This window comes from Bidens hawaiensis, unplaced genomic scaffold, assembly GCF_021521415.1.
Source record: "Bidens hawaiensis isolate Kalapana, Puna unplaced genomic scaffold, B.hawaiensis_p1.1 tig00018483_1, whole genome shotgun sequence".
NCBI lineage: Eukaryota > Viridiplantae > Streptophyta > Magnoliopsida > Asterales > Asteraceae > Bidens > Bidens hawaiensis.
This window is the reverse complement of record NW_027492791.1, coordinates 192,625-212,069: the sequence shown is the minus strand read 5'-3', so window position 1 is coordinate 212,069 and position 19,445 is coordinate 192,625. Positions and strand designations below refer to the sequence as shown.

Here is a 19,445-nt window from a genome sequence, read left to right as displayed (position 1 = left end):
AGATTTAATGAAAACGATTGCCATCAGATCGTCGGATATGTGAATCGCCTTGGATTATGGAGATTTGGAAGTACTTTATTGAAGAGTTATTGTAACAAAGATTTGTTGAGATACTAAATACCTTAAACTATTATTTTGTAACCCGTGTATAACACGGGATATAAGCTAGTATTTGGATAAAATAACATAATACAGATCCATATGATGATGTTTACTACCATTCAAGCCAACACTCGTAACTACTTCGATTTTGGATTCGCGCCTTTTTTCGGCTTAAACCCGCTTTCAGAAAGAAGTTTTGACAGAAACCCAGAACTCTTATCATCTTTATCTCCATCACTAAACCTGCTTAAAGTACTTACAAGAGACCAATGAGTCTCAAAGTCCGGTTTATACCCAAACTGCTGCATTCTTTGAATAATCTCCGAAGCCTTCGCAAAGTTTCTTTCAAACCGATACCTACTAACCACCGACCCAAACATTTCCTCACTCGGTTTCTCCCCCACACGAATCATATCATCGATCATCTTCACAAAGCTTCTCGGTCAAAACTTCATACGTTTTGATACTCGGGTTGAGTTTTAAGTTCGTCATTTTGGTGTAAAGATCAAGCGAGTCGTTGATATTCGAAACGATATCCGAAACGCATAAAATTTGAATTAAACAATCGTAGGTTCTCGAATCCGGGACGTTTCCTTTTATCAACATAACGTCGAGAAGCTCAAAGGCGGTGTTCAATTTTCCACGACGACACATTTTCTTGATTAGATCGTCGTAGTTAACGTTATCCGGAACGAGATCTTTGCGAATAACGTTTTCGAGGAAGTCCACGGCTTCTTGAATCTTACCCATGTTTAAAAAAACCGTGACGATTTCGTTCTGAAAAAACGAACAATGAACACGGTTTTTCGTTACCATTTCTTGACTCAAGTTCAAGACTTTATCGAACTCGCCTTCTTTTAAATACAATCTTGTTACTACCCGTATAGATCGGTTACTTGGTTTCAGATCTTTAGACATCATTTCGTTGATAATAAACAGAACGTGACCCGGATTCGCAGTTCGAGAATCCTTGCACGAGAAAGTTATACGTGACGTCATCAAACTCGAGTCCCGTTTCTTGAATTTCGTCTAGAAGCTTATCAACGTATTCACCGTTCTTCATCGAGGCGAAAAGATGGAAAATAAGAATGTTATACAAAGTTATATGTGAAGAAATATGTCTAACCATAAGATCTTTTAACGAGAAAGCATAACCGAATCGGCGTTCGTGACACATTAACGAAACGAACTTATTGTAACTTGAAATGTAGATGGCTATATTTTTCTTTAAGATGGTACCGAATACCTCTTTGACTTTCGTCAAGTCTTTGACCGCACAATACTCGTGAAGCAACACATTATAAAAGTCAACATTCAGGGTAGTAATTTCGTTTAACATAGTAAACGCTTCTGAAAAACGGTTCTCTTTACAAAGCCCGCTTAGAAGATGACTATACGCAACAAGATTAAAGCGATAACCTTTTTCTAGAAGCTCCTGCAACAAACGCCGGCCCGTTTTAGTGAACCCGATTTTACACAGATTTTCAAGAAGCCCGTTAAAGATTTCTGTTACTTCGTTCGGGTAATCCATCATTGCATGCTCAAAGAGAAACAAAGATTCCAACACCTTATTGTTTCTGCATAATGAATGAATTAAGGTTTTATAATCATTCAAAGCAGGTAACCAGTTCTTGTTTTGAACTAAATCGCAGCATTCACGAATATCATTTGAGTTACCTTTCTTGCATAAACCTTTTACAAGTGCAGCATACGTCTCTCTCGTGATGTTGACTTTTTTGTTGACCGTTTCGTTGAATAATTTCTTTGATTGGTGTACAAAGCCTCGTTTAGCATTCGCTTGAACAAGCAAATTGAGTGTTTCTTGATCAAGATTTTTATGTAAATTAGGCGTTTTTTCCAAGAGAGCGGTGAGTGTTTTGAAACCTGAATTCGATTTATGAAACTTTTTAACTAGTGTCGAAAAACCTGAAACTGACAATTCTTGACCCCAGTGAACTAACTCGTGAACTAACTCGTTTATGGTAGTAAGATCATCATCTTTCGAGATAATAAGATTATAATCCGGAACCAATGCATCATCTAGCACTTTAACCATAGTTTGGTCAAAGTCAACCACATCACCTTCTAAATAAAGCCCATTCCCTACACTATCATAAAACTTGGTTTTGGAAAGTGCCACATCATTGTCCCGTCTCACTTTTAGACTTAACAGATTAATACCCAACAACAAAAACGCTTTAGCAACGGGATCTTGTAACGGTGAGAGTTCAATTAACCCTTTTTGCACCATTTTTTCAATCACAAGTTTTACTTCATCAAACTGTCGGTTCTTACAATATCCTGCTAAAAGAACTCGAAAAGTTGAAATATCAAGTGTCACACCCTAGTCTTCCATTTCAAGAACAATGTCATTGGCATGATTCCACATACCATGCTTGAAAACCGCACTAATAATGGCATTATATGAATATTTATGTGGCTTTAAACCTCTAGATAAAACATTTGACAAATAATAAAAAGCGTTTTTCAAGTCACCGTCTTTGCAACCCCACCCGATCAAGATTCCAAAGGTTATAGCATCCGGGGTGTAGCCCAAACGCTCTAACTCTTTCAAAAATTCAAAAGCTTCTTCTACTCCAAGATTTCGACATATCGAATTTATAATCTTGTTGCCAACCATGACATCGGGAAAACAATCCGTTTCAGTAAAAAGACTCAGCAAATCACCATAATCTTTTTTCTCACAATAACCACTTGCAACCGCATCAAGAATCAAAGAATTCGGTTTGATCCCGTAAGCATACGTCTTCTTAACCAAATTTCTCGATTCCAAAACTTTCCCATCTCTGCATAGACTTCGAATCACGTTAACGTATACATCATACACATCCGTTTCCACCATACCCTTATCAACCATATCGCCATAAACCCAAAAAAGCAATGTACTTTGATTCTTATAACCAAGAGAATCAAGAAGCGTACGATAACAAGACACCGACGGGACTAAATTCACCCCCCTCGTTCTATCAAACATACCAACACTTTTTTCCAACTCATCAACACCTACATACCACTCAACCAAACCACTACAAACTTGATCATCCAACAAGATTCCATTTTTATCCATAACCGAAACCACCCGTTCGGCATCTTCAAACAACCCGGCCCGAACCAACAACTTTAGCATAATCTTGAAAGACTCATCAAGATGCATAAAAATCCAATCTTTATTATTATTATTATTATTATTATTATTATTATTATTATTATTATTATTATTATTATTATTATTACTACCACCAACCCACTTGAATATACCCAATAAAGATTCAATCTTTTTGACATTAACCCCCAATTTCCCAGCATTAGACTCAAACCCCAATATTAATTCAAGAAAATCTTGGGGTTTTAACTTACTTTGCCTCCAAAACTTGCGAGTGGTTCTGGGGTTCAAATGGGTCACTTCAAGAAGATGTTGTTGAAATGATTTAGGGGTTTTAATTGTGAAGTGGGTTGGTTTAATTAGGTTATAATATTTTGTTGGGATTGAATAGTGGTGTTTGATGGAGATAAGTGGGATGAGATGACTGACCTTTGTGAAGTGAGTTGTTGTTCTTTGGAGATTGAAGAGCATGAGATGTGTGATTTGTGTTCTTGTTTTCATTCATGGCAGCATTTTGCAGAAAGTTTGGTCTTGGTGAGGTAAATTAGTGAGTTTGGGGTTGGGTATAAACGGGTTCGGGTCAGTTTTACCGTTTTAGGTCGAACCCTTGAACCTTTTTAACTAAACAGGTCAGGTTTGGATTAACATGACAGTTTTGTGGATTAACCTGTTTAACTTATTTATTTTAGTTTTATTTTTTTAAATTTGTTTTATTTAATATTTATATTGGTTGAGTATCTTTTAGCAATCTTTGTTTAAAGAAAGAAAACCTGACATGAGATAATAGTATTAAAAATGTAAGTAGTTGCTTTAAACTTAGCAGTCGGTTGTGATTTGATTCGTTTTGATACCATCATTCGCTATAATAAACGATGTTTGTACTTTGTAGCATGTCTAGTTTAGTATTTTTATTAAACTATAACTAAATATAACTAAATATTTGCATTTTAAGAATAAGTTAGGTAAATAGTATAACTAAATAAAGGTGGTTCGCTCACTGTGGTAATTGATGTGCGCAAAGTAATATATACGGCTTAAACAAAACTTATATCAAAGTGTGGATAAAGTTATTCTTGGACACCCCTTTTATAAAAATTAATTATTACTTATATTAAATTTAATTAAATTATTAAACTTGATTGCATAATTCAAATTGTGAAAGTTAAGGATTGAAATTAACAACCTAGCAAACGTTTTTATTTTATTTATATTTTAAAAGAAAAAGGGGGAAAGAATTTGCCTTGACTGGTTTTGAAACCGGGGTAACACCAGTAAGAAGCAAAATTACAGTAAGCACAAAGTTCAAAACTACACATTTATACATTAGTATATAAATAACTAGTTTTTTCTCTCGTATTACAAGAGTTGTTTTACATTATTTATTTATAATATTTATATATTTATTGGATTTTAATTTTATTTATTATACAAAAGTTAATAATATATTTAGTATTTGATAATGAAAGGGTTTCATAAATAAATTAGATGTTATAACCCGGTTTAAAAGTTATTTGGGTTTAGTGAGACCCATAATCAGCTAACTTTTTTTACTATAAAATTGTTTTTAATTATAAATAATATATATCTTTTTTTAAGAAATTAGATATTAACTTTAACAAATCCCTATTTTATAGGATTTTCATATCAAATATTTGATGAGATTAATTTTTAATTTAGTGAGATGTTATAACATTTTTACCACGTGTCATAAAACTCCTTATTTTATAGTCGATTCACAATACATAGCCTTAGAGGTAATACCCCTCATCTAGGACTATGCCCTTGGATCCTGCTTGAGATGCAACCGCCATAAGCTCTTGATTCTTTATGCATAAAACAAATATATAGTTATAACGAATGCATACTCAACATCTCCTAAGTCGTATTAATGTTTATTCTTACTTCTCTTTGTTTTTAAATAAATCATATTATTATGCAAGAATAGTTGGTACGAGTGTGTACTCACCATCTTTTGATTTGCAATTATTGAATGATTTTGTTTAGTCAACTAAAATAAACGTCAATCTCACTCCTTGGAAGTTTGAACCGTTTACCAAAAAGAATTATAAGAAGAAAAAAAAAACGAAAGTTCAAAGTAAGTACACCACACTCCACTTTCCTAATACGACACCAAACCCCATATTTGATATTCCACGACATAGTAAACAAACACCTTCCACGAAAGCCAACATATTATTATTAATAACATTTTCCAACAATCTTCAACATTCAAACATACACACACTCCTATATAAGCACATAGATCCTAGTCTTCATGTATTCAAACACACACAAATCTTCCTTACTAATTAACCTTAACTCCACTTGTCCATAAAAAGATATTATTATTATCTCTTAAGTTTTAAGTTTTTAACTAACCATGAGTTTCATGATAGTTGGATTGATCCAATACTTCTTCATGCAAGTCATGAAACTTTTCTCAACATCCAAATGTTCCACTCACCGCGATAACAAATTATTAAAGTCACATATTTCGTTCTCCAACAAGGCTGACGACAGTCTACGTGGAGATGAGTTGGAGGTGTTGATGGCGGATTTAGGTGTATTTTCCCACCCTGGAAGTGAAAAGCTGCCGGAGGTGTTGAATTCTACGTATGTTTTTGGTGTTTTTGAAGCGGAAGAGCCGAGATTGGAAGAGGTTAAAGATGCTTTTGATGTTTTTGATGAGAATAAAGACGGGTTTATTGATGCGGGGGAGTTGCAAAGGGTTCTTGGTGTTTTGGGGTTTAAGGAAAGTACGGGTTTGGAAGAGTGTAGGAAGATGATCGGAGCGTTTGATGAGAACGCCGATGGGAGGATTGATTTTAGTGAGTTTGTAAAGTTTATGGAGAACACTTTGTGTTGATGTTCATGGTGTTACAAGTTGTTTATTGTTTTATTTTTATTTTTTTTTTCTAAGATTAGTGTATCATTCCTTTTGGAAATTGTTTTTGAGGTGTAAACTTCAGAGGTTTATAGTTCAAATTAGGATGTGTTTAATATTTATAAATGTTATAGCCTATGTTGTTATTGTGTGGTTGCCACAAGCATATAAGCATTTTTTTTCTATAGAACGACTCCTAATCGACTTATATTAACCACCTATACTTGCATCTTGCAGAATTTGAACTCTCGAATTCTTAGATAGAGGACATATCGGTCAAAAGATGAAACCCAAAAGTTCAATCTACAATTGTTAAAACTTAGAACATTGTTTTAACTTTATTTATTTTTCAATTTTGTATAAATAAAGTTATGAAAGTAAAATTCAAATCTTTTGGTAAATTTAAAATGTTTCTTTAATTTCATGAAAATACAAGTGTCGAGGTGCAAGCCATCTTATCGACTATTGAGCAAGTTTAACGATCTGTCCTACGAATTTACATAAGCAATACTGATATGAAGTTAGACCGTCGCTAAAAGTACCTATAACAAAATCTAATAAACAAACAAATTGGTAGTCGTCTAAAAACATTGGAACTTGGAGTATTGGAATAACAAAATGTGGAACATAGCAAAGACTGACATGAGAGGAGCGAAGTATGCATGAGTTGTTGGACTTGCATCTCTCAGATGGCCTACTTTAAACAAGTGAATATACTTTTGCCATAAATTTTTCTTTGGGATCTATTTCTGCTTGCACTTAGTTCGACTTGCATCTCTCCGATTCTGTCTGTTCTAAAATAGTTATCTAACCACTTTTTGTTCTTGATAGTTTCTACGATTAGTAATCCATGCCTTGTTAGCTTCAATCCCATTACCTAGTTTGTGCTACCCGGTTTTATGATTCTACACTTTATACGTCAAAAATGTGGTTTTTTGAGCCAGAGATATCAATGGGGGTTAGGGATGTTCACGAACCGAGCCGAACCGAACGTAGACTTGCTCATACTTGGTTTGATTTGAAAGCGAGCCGAACCGAGCGAATTGAATTTTAAGAAACGAGCGATATTTTTATGTTTGAACTTGGTTTGGTTTGAAACTTTTTTTTTTAACTAAAATTGGCTCATTTTATATTTCATGGAAACATCCAAATGATTTACAATGAAGTGGCATGTAAGCGGGCAACAAGCTGCGTCGCAACCCCCTTTTGGATAGCAAACCCAATCCGACTAAAAACAAAGTTTTGATTCTTATGGGCTGATACGTTACTATACACAACTTTCTGAACCCTATTCAAAAGGTCCACGGCATCCGGAGCTAAGAAACCAAAGTGTCAAAGGCGAAGGGGATAAACACGTGTTGATTCTCCAAACAAGCTCTCTCGTGTTTAGCAACCTTGCCCGATGCCGCCTTCAATGCTGCCTGGTCTGCTACAAATCCAGTGTCCCTAATCCAAACAAGAGGGGACACTCCTGTGAGGTCGACACAAGCGTGTTTCCCCCCTACCCACTCAAAAACAAGTATATCGGCCGGTCGTAATGTAGATCTTCCTTCTTGAGGATCCGTAAGAAAGTTTACGGGGGCTTCCTTTTTAGCCGAAATTCCGGCTCGTTTAAGAACATCGAATAGAACATCCCTCACCAAATCATGCCTGTACTTAAACCCAGGCAACTCTTTGCAGTGAACCGCATGCTCGCCAAAAGAATCCAAACAAACCTTACGGCAAACCGGGCACGGCTCATCTACCGGAAACAAAGGGATCATTAACCGATACTTCAGGATGGCCCGGTACTCCAAAGCCGACATACGTTGGCCCAATCCTTCAATAGGGAGAACACTTAAGAAATCTTGAGCCTGAGGAGCCCGAAGATACTCAAACACCGCTTTCTGACGAGGGGATAAATCAAACTTCATTTCCAAACTCTTGATGATTCCACTATAAAGGGCACTCGCCAAAGCATGTTGGGTTTTAGGGGGGGCGGTGTCTTTATTAGAGAAACCGCTAATGTCAAAATCGGGAAGTGAAATGTGCAACCGATCTATCGCACTCCCATAATCGGAGTCAAACCCATCAATACCACAACCTCGACTTGTTTGAAACAGAGCGACTTGTTTTGGCTAGGTTTCATACAAAGTTTTTTATTTTAAATTTATAAAAGTAAAAACAATATTATTAATTCAAAACTTTCAACTCCAAAATTTACAGACTTCCAACCCTAAACTGTCTAAGACTCAATGTTAACAAGAAAACATATATAAAACGAGTAGCTAGAGTTTAAAATTGAACTTTAAAGTCAACACAAAAGAGGAAAATTTCAAAAACTTTATAAAATACTTTATTTTCATACATATATGTGTGTGTGTGTGTGTGTGTTTGTGTGTGTGTGTATATATAAAATAAATAAAAAATAATTCAAGCAAAAACAAACAGTACCGAACGGCTCATTTTTCAAACGAGCTGAAATCGAACGAGCATTTTTCGAGCGATTTTCGAACGAGCGGTGAGCAATTTGAACAGCCCTAAATTGGGGGTAGCCTCTTTATACCATGGTATAAAGAAAAGGTTTGCCTTGTTCCCGCCATCCTCAAACCCTACCAGTAGCTTTTGCTACAAGTGAGAATTTACTGATCCAAAACAAAACACAACCCGACTGGTACAACTCCTATATAATACAATAGGAAGAATGTTCTCAATTACTTCACATACACCAAAAGAGTAACATAAACACCAAATCAAAACATAAAACACCAAAAATATGCAAACAAATTAGCAAGAAACACATTCCATGGCCAAAATAAGATTAAAGATTAAAGTTTAGTATCTAATAAACTTATTCCACTGCACACACTCCCATCTGTTCTACCTTCTTCACTATTTCACATATAACATATGTACACTTAAGACTCAAAATCACTTTAAAATCCATAAAAAACACACATTGTCTCTTATCTCTTTGTAACAATGGAAACAACAAAGAATGGAATCAAGTATTAACTTACCTTTCTTCCATTTTTGCATGTCACTGAAGCCATCTCCATGCAACACATACCCCTTTGCGGTTTCCATTATCACAAGATCATCATCCGAAATCAACCGCTTATGAACTCTCTTGAAAATTAAGAGACCTTGATAACGCTGCAGGGTTAGCTTGAAGTGCAGGTGATGCTTCTTTAACGGGACTTTTTTCGTCGCTTTTGGATTCAAACGCCTTAAACATACCGCCACCGTTCGTCCCGACGGTTGTTCTATCGTTTTTGATCCCTAACGTAGCCCATATCGAGCTTTTTGCAGCCTCTTCCGGGTCATCAATCCTTAACGTTTTCGGAACCCAAAGACTCTTTTCCGCTGCGTTTTCTTTTATTATTTCGTCTTCACCGGTCTCGGCCCGTGAGTGTTTCCCTAGAGTCGGGGATATCGGACTCGACGGAGACGCGGTATACGGGGCGGGATGGAAATTAGCCGGAGGAGGAACCCACTGCACGTTCCACGGGCCTGGCCCCGGCCCGGGTACAGGTACGGGTATAGCACAACCCCAGTAAGGTGGCGCAGGGTAAAACGGCATAGGAAAGCCTGGTGGGCAGAAAGCAGGCCCCATTTGTGGCGCCCACGGGTACGGCCACGGTGCACCGGGAAAACAGGGGACCGGTGGCGAGAACGCTTGGCAACTTTGCATATCGGTTGGTGATGACTGGCTTGCATTATCATCATTACTTGAAGAACCCGGGATTATTATATCATTGGGTTTACGAAAGCTATCTTGTCTCGTTTTATCTGCAATTTTCAAAACCGAAGCCATTGACTCGCATAATGGCGTGTCTGACCCGAACGTAAGGATTGTGCCATTGGGTTTAAGAACCGTATTGTTCATATCGGGACCGGTTTCCGTGACGGTTATTTGGCGGTACTGAGAGGCTGCGGTTTTATTCTTGCGGCGGCCTGCACCGACGGGAACGTTTCGCATTGTCCCGCCAGCTGTCCAGTATCGTTGACAGTTCTTGCAAAAGTGACGAGGCTGGTTAACGTTGTAGTTGTTGTAGTAACAGAATTTCGTGTCCATGCTATTACACCGAGGGCACGGGAGTATTTTGTCGGGTTTTTTTAAGGTTTTTTCCTGCTCGGTTTGTTCTTCCTCGGGTTTCGACACTTTTGCAGTTGCAGACTCAGTTTCAGATGAAAGCGTTGTGCGGTTTTCGTTTAGAGTTGAAGATGCGTTTGGCTCGGTAACGTCTTCAGAAACTGTAGATTTGGTTCTTTCATCTTCTTTATCAATGAGTTTCTCTTCAGGTTGATCCTGCAACTACATTTATCAAAAGTTTTATTTAAAAATGTTATCTTTGGGCCTATAAGAGCTCACACACACAATCATATTGGTAACAGAAATTAACAATATTATCCTAAAAATCAATGAGCTGGCCATCTCTACTAGGGGTGACCAATAACCAAACCGTTAACCAAAACCGAACCAATGACCAACGAAACCAAACTGTTAACCGAAACCAAACATAAGACAAATGAAAACAAACCGAAATTAACCAAAAACCGAATTAACCGAAGATCGATTATCATTTTTTTTGTACGCTCGGTTAACTGAAATTAACCGAAACGAACCATACATATATTTCTAGCATTTATACCTCTGTTTCATGTATTTCATGTTTATACCTTCATTTCATGTATATATAATGTCATTTCGTGTATTTCTAAGCAAAAAAATTCTAGCCCAAGGTGGATTTTGGTTATTAACCGAACCGAGAACCAAAAACAGACAAGCTAACTAAAATAAACCGAACCAATGAACCAAAAACCGATTCGTTAATAAAATAAATTAACCGACGACTTCGATTTAACCAAAAGAAAAAATTTAACCCAAGGAAGGTTTAAGTTACAAACCGAACCGAACCAAAAACCATAACCCAATAAACTAACCAAATGACCCGAACCGTCAACCGCTTAACTGAAAACCAATTGATCAATAAAAATAGTTTAACCGATGCATTCAGTTTCGGTTGACGCTAATAACCGAACTGAACCAAAACCGACAAACTAACCAATTAAACCGAACCAATTAACCAAAAACCGAGTGTTAAATAAATCAGATAAACCAAAGACTTTAATTTCATGTATTTATACCTCCATTTCACGTATTTCTAAGCAAAAAAGTTTAACCCAATGAACGTTTTGGTTACCAACCTAACCTAACCTAACTGAAAACCGACAAATTAACCGAATAACCCGAACCAATTAACCAAAAACAAACTAGTCAATAACAAAAGATTAACCGCTGACTTAAGTTTCGGTTGACGCTAATAACCGAACCAAACCAAACCGACAAACTAACCAATAAACTGAACCAATCAACCAAAAACCGAGTGCCAAATAAAATAGATAAACCAATTACTTTGTTTCATGTATTTATACATCCATCTCCATTTCACGTATTTCTAAGAAAAAAAATTAAACCCAAGAAATGGTTACCAACCTAACCAAAACCAAAAACCGACAAACTAACCGAATAACCCGAACCGAACCAAACCGACAAACTAACCAAATGAAACGAGCCAATTAACCAAAAACCGATTGGTTTATAAAATAAATTAACCGATTATTTCGGTTTCATGTATTTATACCTCCATTTCGAATTTCTAAGCAAAAAAATTAAACCCAAGGAATGGTTACTAACCTAACCTAACCTAACCTAACCTAACCTAACCAAACCAAACCGAAACTAAAAACCGACAAACTAACCAAATAAACCTAACCGAAACCGATTAATCAATAAATATGGCTGAGACTAATAACCGAACCGAACCAAAAAACAACAATCAAAGTATTCATATAAACAAGATCCATAACCAATCAATTCAATTCAATCAATCACAATCACACACACAAAACCCTAATTTATAAACCAATCAAATTAACCACAAGATCCGTAACTAATCAATCACCTTATTATCATTAATAATATTATTATTAACCTCCGGTTCACCTTCATCCTCATCCTCCTCGGAACCGGAACAAACCGGGCGGTCATCAGCAACGCCGTCAGGCAGCTGAATGGTCTTGCCGAATAGCTTAATAGCCGGATCCTTAACCTCCGACATGCCCGACCAGATCGGACGGTTCAGATTATTTGTATGGATAAATAATAATAATAATAATAATAATAATAATAATAATATGGTGTGTACACTGTACAGATCTAGTGGTAACACCGGACCGGATCTTTGGGTGTGGGTTGACGAGTGGGCTTTGTTTTGGTTTTGATCGGATTGCCACGTAAGCAAGGTTAAAAGAAATGAGAGCCACAAGTTGTGTATGTGGCTGGTTATAACTTTCTCTCTTTTTGATTCTCATTTATTTGCTGACTCGGCTATTTTATGTTTCCTACCCCTTAATTTCTGATTTGTTTTGTTTTGTAACCCTATGAAAAACACAAGTTGCTCTTTAGCAAGGAAATGATTTTGTATCAAAGGTTGTGAAAGTCGGTATGGCCATAAGCGGCTGACTGGAGAGGACATGATAATTATAAAGAAAATTAGTTTTCGCATATTATATATATGTTGAAATAAGAATAGTTCTTGTCAACAAAGTAGCTTAACCGATTTTCAACCGTCTAGTCTGACTTTTGACCGAGTTGTAACCGAATTGTAGAGAATATTGACCCGACTTTGACCGCCTAGACCGAGTTTTGATCGACTTTGACTGGCCCTGACTAATCTAGGTAGCTTGAAGAAAGTATCCAAGGTAGGGGTCCGATAACCGACTAGTGGGCCTTGGTATTCGACTTTTATAACACTGACTTTGATTATAAGCTTGATGATGGGTTGGATAGGTTCAGGTGATGGGACAAAATGTGTTTGGTTTAAATGTGCTTAGATAGAAACATATATGGGTTCAATTATTGTAAATTTGTGTATGGTGGCTACCGTTGGATGTTAGTAATGATGGATGAGGTTTTGGTGATGGGTAGGACCAATACGTAGTTTGAGGTTTAGCCGTGTAGGTATCGACGATGATGGAGTTGACGAAGATGGAGGTAGCCATGGTGATGGGAACGAGGATGGTAATGTATACGAGTGGTCGTGGTTGTGTGGAAGTAGTGTTGTTGATGGTGGTAGCTGTGGAAGTGGCGACAATGAGGTGGGGGTGATGATGGGATTTGATAAAAATGCAGTCGAGTTGAAATGTGTTGTTGTAAAAAGGTATCAACTTATGTTCACTTACTATATTTTCTTATTGTTGTGATGATGAAGGGGGTTATGGAGATGACTACGAGGTGATTTCAGGTGGCGGTGCCGACCATGGCAATAATGGTGGAGAGGCGAAGGTAGTGTCGGAGATGAAGGCAACGACGAAGGTGGCAACAGTAGTGGTGGCATCGCAACAGAAGTGGTGCGAGCGACTCCAAATAAATGGCGGAGACAAAAATTGGTCATAGGTGAAACTAACTCATTTGGACCATTTTTAAGTTAATAAGTTTTGTAACAGTTGTATGTTTTGACTCGTCTAGTTTAACTAAGTAGACTCAAGTTGACTTATTGCCTAATTTTCGAAGACTAAATGAACTAGCAAAAAATTCTTTATTGTCCGGATAAACTAATTATTGAAAGAATGAATCATGAGTACCACCTATACTAAATTACATTCATATGGATATAATATAAAATACATGCATAGTGATTTAATATGATATTTAAATAATGCTTATTTCAATTAATGATAAAACATAAGCATATATCTTCTGAACCGAATTGTAAAGTTTGAATATGTTAATTTAAAGAGTAAAGATATTAAGAAATTTACTTTGATTAAAGTAACTTTACATTTTTATAGCATAAGAACATTAAATTTATAACTTTCTATTGAAGATATACACTTAATACTTATATTTGAAGGCACCCCCAATGGTGTACCTTTTGGGTCGGGTGTTCTCTTTCCCTTTATGAACACATAAAATAAGAGGACACAAAGTAGTATTCTCATAACATGAGGGGTTAACATATTCAAAAGATAACCATAAGATACAAAAGTGAGCACATTTATGTGAAACTTTCCAAAATCCACCCCCACCCACCCACCCACCTTTGCTTTTTAATAACTTTAGTGCACTTTTTATCTCCTTACTAAAATAAACTATATTTTATTTTGTTTCTCTATTCTTTTTCCTTTTTTCCAAATTCTTCCTACTTTTTTTAATATGTTTAAAAAAATTTCCACCTTTTTGGTTTCAATCTTTGTGGATGAAAATGCAAGTTTGCTACACTTTAACCATCTTTCTTCCATGTGTATGTCACTCATGCCAACATACGTGATGCCATGTGTAATGTTTTCCACTAAGAATTTGATGAAATTATATGGATAATATCACTAAAATGAACATGTTAATTAATTAAAAACAATAAAATTCAATATTAATACTATAACATTTTTTTGTTGGTTGATAATAACTTCAATTGGTAATTCAATCAATGGTAGTTATAATTTCCACTTTCGTTATGAAATTTGTCAAAAAGAAATCTCAATATCATAGTCTCGTATTAAAAATTTTGTGCAATTTGGTTAACCATAAAACATGTTAAATTTAGAACGTATGATCGCTAAATTATTGTTCATCGTTGCAATTGTGATGATTGCTACAATTTTTAAATTTAATGATATATAAGGTTTCATGTCTGTAAAACTAAATAATAAAAATAAAAAACACATGAACAAAGTTAGTAGTAAAATTGTCAACAGAATTGAAAGTGTGTATAACTGATTGCATCTGGTACATAAAAACTATATACGATTCCGGGCCTCTCATATAGATTTTCTTCCACGTGGTACTAACTACTAACTTAAGCTAATTAATCACATCATACACGTACCACACGATTTTCCGTCTTATATCCGTATCATTTTTCTCAAGGATTATGGTTGATGAAACAATTACATTTCTTCTAATGGAAAACAGGTTTACAAGTTAAATCACATGATTCATTGTAGGCTAAACAGGTTTTTATTCGTCATCGTTTAAGGTGTAAACCTATTCAACTTTTTAAAACTAATATATTTCTAATTTGTTTTTATGTGGTTTGTATTTATTTCGTTGGTGTATATGACTCTTACATCAACCGTTACACTATTAATAGGTGATCTGTTTTAGAAGATAAACAATTAAATCCATCCATGTCAGGCTATAAACTGTTTTTGAAACGTATTTTTTTATATTTATATCAGATTCACTGTTTATTTTTATGGGAAAAACAAAATAGCTCCACGCATATTATAGAGGTGGGGTCTGAGAACGACATGAAAGGAGAGGGCATAACAGTGTTGTTAAAAAAACAATGTCTGACTCTCACCCCGTTACACGATACAACCTTGTCATGTGCAAGTGTCCTGATGTGGTAGACTTGTATTATAAACCTATGTGAGATGTACAACCAGAGAAGGTAGTGTGCAACTCAGAAACCGGGGATGGTTAAGGGTGCCATATATATATATATATATAAAAGACGACGTGACGCTAATTTAAATGTGAAAGTGTTACTATGTTAGTGATAGTTAGGGATAAAGGGAACATAAAGATAACTCCATACTTCAACTTTGTCAATAGATGTAAGGAAAAAAAACGTTAATATCTATAAGTTTTTGTTTGAAAAGATGAAAAAAAAAATTAAACGCTAGAAGGAGGGCTTGAACCTCCGACCTTGTGGTTAACAGCCACACGCTCTAACCAACTGAGCTATTCCAGCTTCGATGTTTACTTCCAGTTAACATTTAATAATATCACTTCAAAATGTCATCAATAACATATTATTATTAAACATAAAAATAAAATGTATCTACTTTTCAACATGACATTTAATCAAACACAGGATATAATCGTACAAAAAAAAAAATAAAGAAAATATGTATCGAAACCTACTTCCAATAAAGAAATTCAAGAGTGAAGTGGTAATTAGAGAAATTTTGATTTCAACTACTCTGAAGTAAGTTGAAATCAACTATAAATTTGACGACCCCCGCTACATGACACGAAGCCAAGAATTTTGGCACATTAAGTGAACACGACATAAATATTCACATGTTTACATGAAACATGACACGAAGCCAAGAATTATGTCAGTTTCTCTTTAATCTTTCAAATTTCAAGTGAAACGTGCTAAGCACACAACCTAGCTACACTAACACGAGCACCACCCGCTTAGCTAAACGTGCTCTTAGGTTCAACTAGAAACTTATCTAAACTCATTAATCAGATTTGTTGGGTCAGAAATTTACGTTTTGTTTTTGGAAGGGATAGTCGAATTGTCGATATTGCTTAGAGCCCATATAAAGGCCCACAATTGAGCCAAGCCCATATAAAGGCCCACAATTGAGCCAAGCCCCAAGGCCCCCAAGGCAGCAAACTAATATGTACAGGAGAGATCTATACTAAATATAATAATGGATAGTGATACCAGTGCCATTTATAAACACTATACTCATATCCTTTTAGGTAATTATAGATTTCTTTTATATCAAATAGTTGAAATGAATACATGAAGTTATTAACTAATATTTATTCCACTTAAATCAAAGATCTGTCAACTAATTTAGTTTGGTTGACTTTTTATTATCTAAAATAAACAGTTACTAAAGGGTTAAAAAACGAAAAATAAAAAAAAGGATCTTTTTAAGTTCAATTTAAAAGATAATTGATTTGATCGCATTTCTTGCGTGTGTATATAATGTAATTATGTGAGTAAACAAAAAAACATAAATAAAGAACATGGCATATATTTATTTTCGTTTGCTACATATTTATGCAAACGAATGAACTGTCGAAGGATTCACATAATTTTGGCTAACGCTATAAATCAGTAGATTTTCATATAAAAGGACTATCGCTAATTCACTGAAAAAATTTCTTTAGATATCAGGTTGTGGGTAAAGACTTGGGGTTTTTTTAGTTCATTCAGATCTGAATAAGCCATGGTTTTAACAATAACATGAGTCTGACTAATTCAGATCTAATTTTAACTATTCAGATGTTTTTTTTGTCTGAAACCAAACAAGTTGAAATCTGAATGAATCAGATGTTTCCATCTGAATGGTTCCATTCAGTCATTCAGATGTAAATAAACAACCCCTTAATCAACGTCAGTAATTTGCCGAGTATGATCCGTCTCCCAGTGAATTTTTCATTAGTCACGGCCATCTTCATTTACAATATTATTCGCTTTTGTATATCGAAAAATACCATTTATAATACAATCCTTGTAATTATACATTTATATATATCCATAGATAGACGTACATGTTCTATTTTGGGAAGTTTTCTGGTTTTAACAGCAAAATTACACATTTACCTTGTATTTGTAAGGATTTGAAGTTTTGAACCCGCAACCTTACATTTTTTTATATTATTATCGGTTTTAATAAATATCTAATCTACGTATTTGAAATTTAAAACTATGTAATACAAAAATACAATATAGAACTTGATCTCCATTCTCCAATCATGTGTTATGACTATCTTCTTTCCAACATTATAGGGAAACAAAAATAAGATAAAAAAATATAAGATATGGAACATTGAATTATTGAATTCATAATTTCATAATAATAATAAATATATATATTTAAATAGAGTACAAATATCAAATGTAATACATTTAGGGCCCAATACATGAGATGCAAAAGCACCATCAATGAAGTGTAGCACATATAACAACCATTAACCACCATTTTGTCACTTTTGATCAAATGGACCTCACACTATTACCTCTAGCATTAAAGATCAAAAACAAAGTAGTACATATTAGCTTCATACGTTGCGTAAATATGCGCAAATACCGATGATCTCTAGGGGCATTTCGGTCCACCTTCCTTGGTCTTCCAGTTGTTGTAGCATGGACACACTTGTTTATTTCCATAAAAACCAGGAGGAACACACAAACATTTTGCACAACACTTTTGGCAGAAGAACATGCATGGTTTGTGGTACTGCGTTTTGCTACATCGCCTCACGCATTGACCGGGACACTCTGTTCGATTAAGCACAAGTATTCAGTACATAATTTAGATGATTCATGTTCAATAATTTTAATATTACATTTGGATTAAGCGTGAACCGGAGTGGAAACCAAAAGTTCTTAGTAAAAATTGTATGTTGTTGGTGAAATAAAAATTAATAAAGATTTAAGAATTATAAATTATAAATTACAAATAATAAAAATTTTAAGAAATAAAATTAAAAAATATATTTTTTTATAAAATGTTGAATTATATTTTAAAAATGTAGGAAATGTTAAATTAATATTTTATTGTGATTTAGTATATATTTAATAAAAAGTAGAATATATTTTAAATATCTGGATTTAAAATCAATTTAAAAAGAGAGAGACTGGCCGGGAAACAAAAATCTAAACATGTCAAACACATGACAACTTAATTACTTATTTATTATAATAAGATTACAACCGGATCCAAGAAACTTACGAGAGCTTGTCAAGCTTCCTGGTCCAAATCCACCGCGATGTCCTCCACTAGCCGAAACCTAATTAATTCAAAACGAATAAAATGTGTTAACTAAAAATAAAAACTTGTTACGTTTTCTCAAACGTGAATCGAACATTTGTGGAGACTTACGGTAGCGTGAAGCATGGAAACCGCGATAAGAGCCAAGAGGAAGACCACAAAGAACTTAGCCATTGTGGTTAAAGAGATGAATATGAGGAAATGGTTTGATGAAGAATGGTGTGGTGTGTTTGTAGGTATTTATAGATGAGAAAATAGTGATGATTGGTTTTGCTAGTCTACATGTTGGTCCACATTTGTACAGTAGGCGTACTAGCTAGTAGTTATGGAGCAGTTAAGTTGGATCATGGATTCAATTCGGGCCGACACAAGGCTAGTGGCCACATTCATTCTCTCTCTTTTGGTGTAAGTAAATATTTATTGCTTACTCTTTTCTTTAACGGTTAACTCGGATCACTGATGGGTCACTCGTTTACTTGATCATTTCCAGGTGGAAACCCAACAATATGTGAGAAAACCCCTTGGGCCCACTTTGAGCCCCTTATTTTTTTTAAACGAGACTTGAACCCAAAACATCTCCTTTTAAATTAATGTCTTTAGATGTCTTACTGTAACTAACTGAACCACAGATCCTTGGCATTTATTGCTACCTTTAAATAAATAAATAAATATCTAATATATGATATATATAACTAATATTCAAAATAATATTGTCACAACCCCCGGCCACTATACCCCGGGAGGAGAGTCGTGGACATTGATTGGTGGTATCGGTGTTTATTAAATTATTTTGCAGCGGAAAATTTCATCAGAACCGTAGTTAGG

At 35.1% G+C, this 19,445-nt stretch overlaps 2 protein-coding genes, 1 non-coding gene and 2 pseudogenes across 5 annotated transcripts; 1 reads left to right on the top strand and 4 right to left on the bottom strand.

Annotated features, from left to right (window-relative positions):
• Positions 1–236: 236 nt before the first annotated feature.
• Positions 237–3,727, bottom strand: LOC143556172 (pentatricopeptide repeat-containing protein At5g15280, mitochondrial-like; annotated as a pseudogene).
• Positions 3,728–5,606: 1,879 nt separating this feature from the next.
• Positions 5,607–6,092, top strand: LOC143556141 (putative calcium-binding protein CML46 pseudogene; annotated as a pseudogene).
• A 2,710-nt stretch (positions 6,093–8,802) lies between these two features.
• On the bottom strand, positions 8,803–12,430 carry LOC143556171 (cyclic dof factor 1-like). Of its 3 annotated transcripts, none has more exons than XM_077045579.1 (2): positions 12,059–12,430; positions 8,803–10,407 (listed from the first exon to the last, which is right to left on the bottom strand). In XM_077045579.1, exons 1-2 carry the CDS (start codon positions 12,212–12,214, stop codon positions 9,208–9,210), a joined length of 1,356 nt encoding a protein of 451 aa, XP_076901694.1. In that variant the 5' UTR covers positions 12,215–12,430; the 3' UTR covers positions 8,803–9,207. The 3 variants fall into 3 exon arrangements, with proteins under 3 accessions (XP_076901694.1, XP_076901692.1, XP_076901693.1); XM_077045577.1 differs by having other exon boundaries at positions 8,803–10,401; positions 12,059–12,305; XM_077045578.1 differs by having other exon boundaries at positions 8,803–10,401; positions 12,089–12,305.
• Positions 12,431–15,776: 3,346 nt separating this feature from the next.
• TRNAN-GUU (transfer RNA asparagine (anticodon GUU)) lies at positions 15,777–15,850 on the bottom strand. The gene has a single exon. It is a non-coding gene; the product is annotated as a tRNA-Asn (tRNA).
• Positions 15,851–17,775: 1,925 nt separating this feature from the next.
• Positions 17,776–18,865, bottom strand: LOC143556152 (gibberellin-regulated protein 6-like). Its single transcript, XM_077045560.1, has 3 exons — positions 18,732–18,865; positions 18,582–18,639; positions 17,776–18,127 (listed from the first exon to the last, which is right to left on the bottom strand). Exons 1-3 carry the CDS (start codon positions 18,792–18,794, stop codon positions 17,946–17,948), a joined length of 303 nt encoding a protein of 100 aa, XP_076901675.1. The 5' UTR covers positions 18,795–18,865; the 3' UTR covers positions 17,776–17,945.
• Between the last annotated feature and the right edge of the window lie 580 nt (positions 18,866–19,445).

What these genes read in the sequence shown, in the direction of transcription:
- LOC143556152 (XM_077045560.1), bottom strand. Translation starts at nt 18,794, where the DNA reads ATGGCTAAGTTCTTTGTGGTCTTCCTCTTGGCTCTTATCGCGGTTTCC. An exon ending in TTTCCATGCTTCACGCTACC is followed by an intron (nt 18,640 to 18,731) that starts GTAAGTCTCCAC and finishes TGAATTAATTAG; the next exon opens with GTTTCGGCTAGTGGAGGACA. An exon ending in AGGAAGCTTGACAAGCTCTC is followed by an intron (nt 18,128 to 18,581) that starts GTAAGTTTCTTG and finishes TTAATCGAACAG; the next exon opens with AGTGTCCCGGTCAATGCGTG.
- LOC143556171 (XM_077045579.1), bottom strand. Translation starts at nt 12,214, where the DNA reads ATGTCGGAGGTTAAGGATCCGGCTATTAAGCTATTCGGCAAGACCATT. An exon ending in ATATTATTAATGATAATAAG is followed by an intron (nt 10,408 to 12,058) that starts GTGATTGATTAG and finishes TGATAAATGTAG; the next exon opens with TTGCAGGATCAACCTGAAGA.